Below are 8,392 nucleotides of genomic sequence, written 5' to 3'. Positions count from 1 at the left end.
GTGCCTCAAGAACATTCTGGATTTGGACCAATCCACAGCTACGAGCGTTTTCGTCACTCAATACACATTTCCAAACAGCTGTTGTAAATAGACGAATGACATACTTCTAGCTAGTCTTTGATACCGACGACAATCATATATTCTTTTCAAGATTTTACTACTTCAGATATCTATTACAGGCGTTTGCCTTCTAACAACTGACTAAACGAAAGTTACCGGCATTCAGACCTGGATTTAAACTGCCACCGCCTCAGCGCTCTTTGGAACGTCAAAACGTTATGCATTTAGCTAGCTAAAACATAGCAAACTGGTGCTAACGAGTTAACGTTAGCAGGCTACTAGTAGCAAGGTAACGTTACGACTTGGACCAAGGAGAATTGAGCAGTCAACTAACAGCCTGGCTCCCTAATTTATTCTTATTAATCTGGACAGCTGACCAGGCAGCTAACTAGTTTACGCACGCTGCTTTGCTGGAGAAGTCGGCCCACGCTAAGATAGCCGGTCAGACGCGCCCACATAACATCACTAGCTAGGTAGCTAACTAACGTTAATGCGCCTATCGCCCATCTGTCCGCTGGTCAGACCGGGGAGACTGCCCTGCCACGGAGCTTCGTTGTGGCCGATGCCGAGGGAAGCGAAGCACCAGTTCCTGGAAAGTCGAAGAGTAAACCACAACGCTAGCTAAGGTTAGCTATCCTCCAACCCGAACGGGACCGTGGCTGTGTGCGCAGTAACTGCTCTGTATTTGATTGTAGTTAGCTAGCCAGCTAACCGTTTGCCAGGGCTGTTGGACCAGTGTTATAGGGCGATGGGGGAGTTAAATAAAGAGGTTGTGGATCTAGTTTGGGAAAGACCAGGCAGCAACGGGGTGTCCGCTTCACTCTTCCGGAGATGGACCCAAGGTAAGCTACCTCTCGCCTACTTCGCTCCATTCTGGCGCACCCCCCTCTAACCTGAACACAATCCTAGACATTGTCAGTGGTGGGGCAAAATAAGTGACTCTGTGATTCCTGTATTTCAGGGTTGGTCTTCAGTGAGACAGAACACACAGCACTGGAGCAGTTTGAAGGAGGACCCTGCGCTGTCATTGCTCCTGTACAGGTATGGACCAGTCCCCAGACCAGACAGTGCATAACCTTACACACAAACATGAGTTAGGTGGCCCAGCCTATGACCAGGTAAAGGGTGTTGGTGTCTGTAACCAGAATTATGATATCTGGACAGGCACACATCTTCTTAGATAGCACTTTACAGAAGTCACCCGACAGTCACTCAGCTGAGAAGCCTTCTCTACTACTGTTTATTTATTATAGTACTCTATGGTGCTGGAGTGTCTTCGTAAACATCTGTTCTTAGACAGAGTGGATAGGGTTGATGAGGACTGCAGGCTGTGTTTTTGGTGCTATAGAGATGGGTTACAGCTTGTAGAATATTTCCTGATTGTTTGTTTCCTGCAGGCCTTCCTTCTGAAGAACATCTTGTTTAACAGAGAGAGTTCTAACTGGAGACACATCACAGGTAACCCTGACCTCTAACCCTAACCCAGCATTTCCCAAGCTCAGTCCTCGGGACCCCAAGGGGAGCTCATTTTGGGTTTTGCACTAACACTACACAGCTGATTCAAATTATTAACGCTTGATGATTAGTTGATTATTTGAAACCGCTCTGTGGTGTTAAGGGAAAAAACAAAACATGCACACCTTGGGGTCCCAAGGACTGAGTTTGGGAAACCTAGCCCTGACCCTGTTTAACAGAAAAAGTTGTAACTAGAGACACGTCACAGGTAACCCTAACTTCTGACCCCAAACTGACCCTGTTAAACAGAGAGGGTTCTAAATGGAGATGCAGAGAGAGCTCCAAATGGAGATGCATCATAAATATATATATTAGAAACCTAGCCTATATCTTCTGTTCCTTGTAGAGGAGGAGCAGAAAGCGGCCCTATGTTCTACTCTGGCTGAGATCCTCGAACAGGCCTGCTCTACTTCCTCCACCACCTCCTACTGCCTGGTGACCTGGGCCAAAGGACAGTGCCCCCACACTACCACTCACACATCCCTCACAGGTGGTCCGGAGACCAGCCAGACCCAGCAAGACCAGCAACCCAGTGAGTCCCACTACTCATCTATCCACTAATACCCATCTAATATGAATAACTGCATTGCTGTAGTGAGATGGTATTAATCATCGCATATGATAGTGGGTAGACTGCATAGTGAGTAGTATTGCTGTCACTGTGAATCTAGAATAATGACATGTGTTCTGTCAATGTTACCTAAATTGTTTCACTAAAACGTGTGTGTTTGCATCTCTGTGTGTCTATTGTGTGTAGCTGCTTTGGCTGCTGAGGATCTTGGCTTTGAGCGGTTTCATAGCATCCTCCAGTAAGTAACTCTACTGACTGTGGCTCATCTCTCTATTGGCCATAACTTCCATGGAGATGAAAGGACCACTGCATTGCAGGAAAGTCAGGAATTCTAGTGTGTGTGTCTCCATCTGTCTGGGATTGGCTAAGCCTGTGTGTGTGACTGGAGTTTCTCAATAATGATTTACAACCTGCTGCCTCAGCACACACTCCTGACTCAGCACGCACACTCTTCACTGATTCCTTAATGAGATACACACAATCTTTGATTGCATAATGACATTATACAACACTGTCAGCATGAACCCTCCTGTCTCTGACCTCTAAATGAGTGCAATGTCATTAGAGGTGGTCTCGCTGACTTCTAGCCCCTGACCTTTGACCTCTCATGTCTACAGGAAGCGTATTGTGAAGTCATTATCAGAGCTTAGAGAGGAGGTGGTGTCTCTCTACGAAACCTGGAAAGGGCGCTGTGGAGTCCTGCTCTTCCTCTACTCTGTCATCCTCACCAAGGTAAGGCTCTGCATGTGTTTTTATGTGTGCATATTACTCTGCACTCTGTGTGCGTGCATGTAACCACTTTTCTCTTTCTGTCTACAGAGGATAGAGAACATCAGGAATGAGATTGAAGATACTGCAGAGCCTCTCATAGATCCAGTCTATGGCCACGGCAGGTACAACCTCTGATCCCTCACTGTATTGAATCTATATCAGCTACATTTCTTTTGACAACTTGAGCTAAGTGATGTTCCAAAAAGCTTAAGCCATTACTTTTCTTTTTCTCTGCAGTCAGAGTCTGGTTAACCTGTTAGTGACGGGCCATGCTGTCTCTAATGTGTGGGACGGAGACAGGGAGTGCTCTGGCATGAGTAAGTACTCCACACGCAGGCTGACTTATTTATTTGTAACTTTTTTTGTCATTTAGGAGACGCTCATATCCAGAGCAACTTACTGAGTGCATACATTTGTATACTTTTTTTTCCTTCTCCACACTGGTCCCCTGTGGGAATCGAACCCACAACCCTGGCGTTGCAAGCGCCATGCTCTACCAAACGGGGGACACACACACACAGCGGATTACATTATCTTAGTGCAAAGTGTTGTCCAATAAACCTCATTATCTGGCAGCGTGATTTAATTTTAATCTTTTCTTCAATGAGCATTAGGCGACTTTATTGCTCAGTTTACTCAGTTTACGGAAGGTGTTACGAAGACGTTGTCCAGTTTCCTGGTGACTGTGATCCCACATCTGAACGCTAGATGGCAGTGATCAGTCAAACTTTCATACACACAGAGACCAAAGAAGCTGTTTCACCTAGTTTTTTGTTGTTGGTCTAAGCTGGTCTTCTTTCTCTTCTCTCTTTCCCTCCCTCCCTCCCTCAGAGCTCCATGGTGTCCACAACCAGGCTTCAGTGGGCTTCCTCACTCTCATGGAGTCACTACGCTACTGCAAGGTACGAACAAACAGACTGACATTCCTTCAGGCTTGTTATGTCCAAACCATAGTGGTGAGTTTGTTCTTGTTCACTAGTCACGAATGATTGCGGAGAGCGATTCAAACGTTCTGTGAGAGAATCAGCACGACCAATAAACACATTGGCATACACACTCCCTCTCTCACACATACAGCCACTTCTTGTGTGTGACTGACTATGCAGTAGGACATTTATGATCTGGATAGTGGTGGAAAACAAACCACTCTGTGAGATCCCATGTGTAAATGTGTTTGGAGGCAATAGTCCTCACCACCTAACCCCAACCCTATACACACTCACACATACTGGGAGATTCAAGGGAGAAAATAACATTTCATTTTACAGAAAAAAAACATAACAATAAGAGTGGCTACAGGAAATGTGTAAGGAGCAGGGACTACAGTAGAGTAGTAGAATAGCTGAGTAAGTCTGGGTAGATGAGTTAGACCTGGGTACATTGGTATGTTCATGCTATAAACCTGCTCATTGAACAACCATTGTATTAGCAACAATATGACAGTCTTTTCTTCTCTCTTACTGTACATATTCTATTACGACATCACATTGTATTCCCTGATCATTCCTTTTGTCAGTTGAAATGGCATCAGAAAGCCTTTAGTCTGTAAAACTAACCTGGTCTGGGTTCAGACAGTTAAGTTGGTCTGGAATCTGAATCAGAACTGCTTTGCTCCAGTTTTGGTTTGTATGTGTGTTTCAGGTGGGTGCGTTCCTGAAGTCTCCTAAATTCCCTATATGGATCCTTGGCAGTGAGACTCATCTCTCAGTGTTCTTCGCCAAGGTAAGAATCACACAAAAACACACACTCAACCTGGGCCATGTGTGTCTGTGTGTAATATAAGCCAGTCTCTCTTCCAGCGGGCAGGTCAGAAAAAGAAGAACCAGGAATGTGTGCTTTAACAGATTTAGTACTGCACAGTTCACATGAGAGAGCGAGAGAGACGGCAGTAGTATGGTCTTATATGGCTAGTTGCTGCTGTTTTTTGGCGTTGTCTTGAAACCTTGTGGTCAGCTGCAACTGGGCCAACCAGCTTGTAAAATGCACACACACCAGTGTTTTGGGTGAAGCAGTGTGCGTGTAACACAGCTGATATGGGGGTTGAGAAATGACAGCATGTTCACAACGTTTATTAATTGTTACAAATGGACTCTTAAAGCTGGGCTCCTTAATGGTGAAACTGCCCCATTTGTTTGCGATATTACAACAACGAAGTTACTAAAAACAACAAACACTTTTTTTCCCCTCAGTCATCAGTGCACAATATGCAGTGGTGATTTTAGCATGTAAATCTTGGTGGGGCAGAAACAAGTGGGGTGCATGCCATCAAAGCCACTACACTACACAACACACTAAACAAATACATGTCTTCAATATTATTCTACAATGTAGAAAACAGTAAAATATTAGAAAAACCCTGGAATGAGTAGCTGTTCAAACTTTTGACTGGTATTGTATGTGTATTTAAGTAGTCAAAAGTTGAGTATCTGGTCCCATATTCCTAGCACACAATGTTTACATCAAGCTTGTGACTCTACAAACTTGTTGGATGCTTTTGCTGTTTGTTTTGGTGGTTTCAGATCATTTTGTGCCCCATTAGAAATTAATGGTAAATAATGTATGTTTCTAAACATGCTACCATGTTTACGGATAGTCCGGAATGAATCGTGAATAATGAGTGAAAAAGTTAGATGCACAAATATCATCCCCCCAAGACATGATAACCTCTCACCATTACAATAAAAGGGGAGGTTAGCATTTTTTTTTTTGACAGGTATGATATTTATGCCTCTAACTTTCAAACACTTAAACAAAGTTGAAAAGGGGATGTTAGCTAACTTCACTAAGTAGGTCTACATTGGTTGGATAAAAAAGTACATTAGGTCTACTTACCACTATGTTTAGCCAACTGTACAATGTTTCTACTGGTAGCTTGCAAAGTTACAATGATCAGCTAACAGTGCATCGGAAAATGTGCCCTTCTGCTGCTTGACAGGCAGAGGCCACAAAGGATGGGGAAATGAACCTAAACCACTCATACATGTCAGGTATAGTTCACTATTATTTTATCACTCAAATATCCAATTAATGGTGGCCAATATTGAGAGATCAATGCTACCTTTATGTATGACATAATCAAATGATGTTTACTGAGCATGAATCAAATCAAATTTAATTATATAGCCCTTCGTACATCAGCTGATATCTCAAAGTGCTGTACAGAAACCCAGCCTAAAACCCCAAACAGCAAGCAATGCAGGTGTAGAAGCATGGTGGCTAGGAAAAACTCCCTAGAAAGGCCAAAACCTAGGAAGAAACCTAGAGAGGAACCAGGCTATGAGGGGTGGCCAGTCCTCTTCTGGCTGTGCCGGGTGGAGATTATAACAGAACATGGCCAAGATGTTCAAATGTTCATAATTGACCAGCATGGTCAAATAATAATAATCACAATAGTTGTCGAGGGTGCAGCACCTCAGGAGTAAATGTCAGTTGGCTTTTCATAGCCGATCATTAAGAGTATCTCTACCGCTCCTGCGGTCTCTAGAGAGTTGAAAACAGCAGGTCTGGGACAGGTAGCACGTCCGGTGAACAGGTCAGGGTTCCATAGCCGCAGGCAGAACAGTTGAAACTGGAGCAGCAGCACGGCCAGGTGGACTGGGGACAGCAAGGAGTCATCATGTCAGGTCGTCCTGAGGCATGGTCCTAGGGCTCAGGTCCTCTGAGAGAGAGAAAGAAAGAGAGAATTAGAGAGAGCATACTTAAATTCACACAGGACACCGGATAAGACAGGAGAAGTACTCCAGATATAACAATCTGACCCTAGCCCCCCGACATATAAACTAATGCAGCATAAATACTGGAGGCTGAGACAGGAGGGGTCAGGAGACACTGTGGCCCCATCGAATCATACCCCCCCAGTCAGGGCCAAACAGGAAGGATATAACCCCACCCACTTTGCCAAGGCACAGCCCCCACACCACTAGAGGGATATCTTCAACCACCATCTCCGCCACGGCACAACCCAAGGGGGGGCGCCAACACAGACGGGAAGATCACGTCAGTGACTCAACCCACTCAAGTGACGCACCCCTCCTAGGGACGGCATGAAAGAGCACCAGTAAGCCAGTGACTCAGCCCCTGTAATAGGGTTAGAGGCAGAGAATCCCAGTGGAGAGAGGGGAACCGGCCAGGCAGAGACAGCAAGGGCGGTTCGTTGCCCTGAGAGATCAGGGTCAAGAGTAACGCCGAGGTCCTTCACAGTTTTATTTGAGACGACTTTACAACCATCAAGATTAATTGTCAGATTTAACAGAAGATCTCTTTGTTTCTTGGGACCTAGAACAAGCATCTCTGTTTTGTCCGAGTTTAAAAGTAGAAAGTTTGCAGCCATCCACTTCCTTATGTCTGAAACACAGGCTTCTAGCGAGAGCAATTTTGGAGCTTCACCATGTTTCATTGAAATGTACAGCTGTGTGTCATCCGCATAGCAGTGAAAGTTAACATTATGTTTTCGAATGACATCCCCAAGAGGTAAAATATATAGTGAAAACAATAGTGGTCCTAAAACGGAACCTTGAGGAACACCGAAATGTACAGTTGATTTGTCAGGGGACAACCCATTCAGAGACAAACTGATATCTTTCCGAAAGATAAGATTTAAACCAGGCCAGAACTTGTCCGTGTAGACCAATTTGGGTTTCCAATCTCTCCAAAAGAATGTGGTGATCGATGGTATCAAAGGCAGCACTAAGGTCTAGTAGCACGAGGACAGATGCAGAGCCTCGGTCTGACGCCATTAAAAGGTCATTTACCACCTTCACAAGTGCAGTCTCAGTGCTGTGATGGGGTCTAAAACCAGACTGAACCATTTCGTATACATTGTTTGTCTTCAGGAAGGCAGTGAGTTGCTGCGTAACAGCTTTTTCTGAAATTTCTGAGAGGAATGGAAGATTCGATATAGGCCGATAGTTGTTTTATATTTTCTGGGTCAAGGTTTGGCTTTTTCAAGAGAGGCTTTATTACTGCCACTTTTAGTGAGTTTGGTACACATCCGGTGGATAGAGAGCCGTTTATTATGTTCAACACAGGAGGGCCAAGCACATGAAGCTGCTCTTTAAGTAGTTTAGTTGGAATAGGGTCCAGTATGCAGCTTGAAGGTTTAGAGGCCATGATTATTTTCATCATTGTGTCAAGAGATATAGTACTAAAACACTTAAGTGTCTCTCTTGATCCTAGGTCCTGGCAGAGTTGTGCAGACTCAGGACAGCTGAGCTTTGGAGGAATACGCAGATTTAAAGAGGAGTCTGTAATTTGCTTTCTAATGATCATGATCTTTTCCTCAAAGAAGTTCATGAATTTATTACTGCTGAAGTGAAAGCCATCCTCACTTGGGGAATGCTGCTTTTTAGTTAGCTTTGCGACAGTATCAAAAATACATTTTGGATTATTCTTATTTTCCTCAATTAAGTTGGAAAAATAGGATGATCGAGCAGCAGTGAGGGCTCTTCGATACTGCACGGTACTGTCTTTCCAAGC

At 44.4% G+C, this 8,392-nt stretch overlaps 1 protein-coding gene across 1 annotated transcript in view; it reads left to right on the top strand.

Moving 5' to 3' along the window:
- The first annotated feature begins 32 nt into the window (after positions 1-32).
- mindy3 (MINDY lysine 48 deubiquitinase 3) overlaps positions 33-8,392 on the top strand; it is a 45,753-nt gene continuing 37,393 nt past the window's right edge. The window contains exons 1-10 of the mRNA XM_038977106.1: positions 33-902; positions 1,022-1,101; positions 1,458-1,518; positions 1,922-2,107; positions 2,333-2,384; positions 2,764-2,878; positions 2,966-3,039; positions 3,155-3,234; positions 3,749-3,819; positions 4,559-4,639. Coding sequence (XP_038833034.1) covers positions 809-902; positions 1,022-1,101; positions 1,458-1,518; positions 1,922-2,107; positions 2,333-2,384; positions 2,764-2,878; positions 2,966-3,039; positions 3,155-3,234; positions 3,749-3,819; positions 4,559-4,639 — 894 coding nt within the window. The 5' untranslated portion in view covers positions 33-808. The remainder of the gene's footprint in view (positions 903-1,021; positions 1,102-1,457; positions 1,519-1,921; positions 2,108-2,332; positions 2,385-2,763; positions 2,879-2,965; positions 3,040-3,154; positions 3,235-3,748; positions 3,820-4,558; positions 4,640-8,392) is intronic.

The sequence above is a fragment of the Salvelinus namaycush genome, chromosome 37, assembly GCF_016432855.1.
Source record: "Salvelinus namaycush isolate Seneca chromosome 37, SaNama_1.0, whole genome shotgun sequence".
NCBI lineage: Eukaryota > Metazoa > Chordata > Actinopteri > Salmoniformes > Salmonidae > Salvelinus > Salvelinus namaycush.
This window is presented reverse-complemented; position numbering and strand designations above follow the sequence as displayed.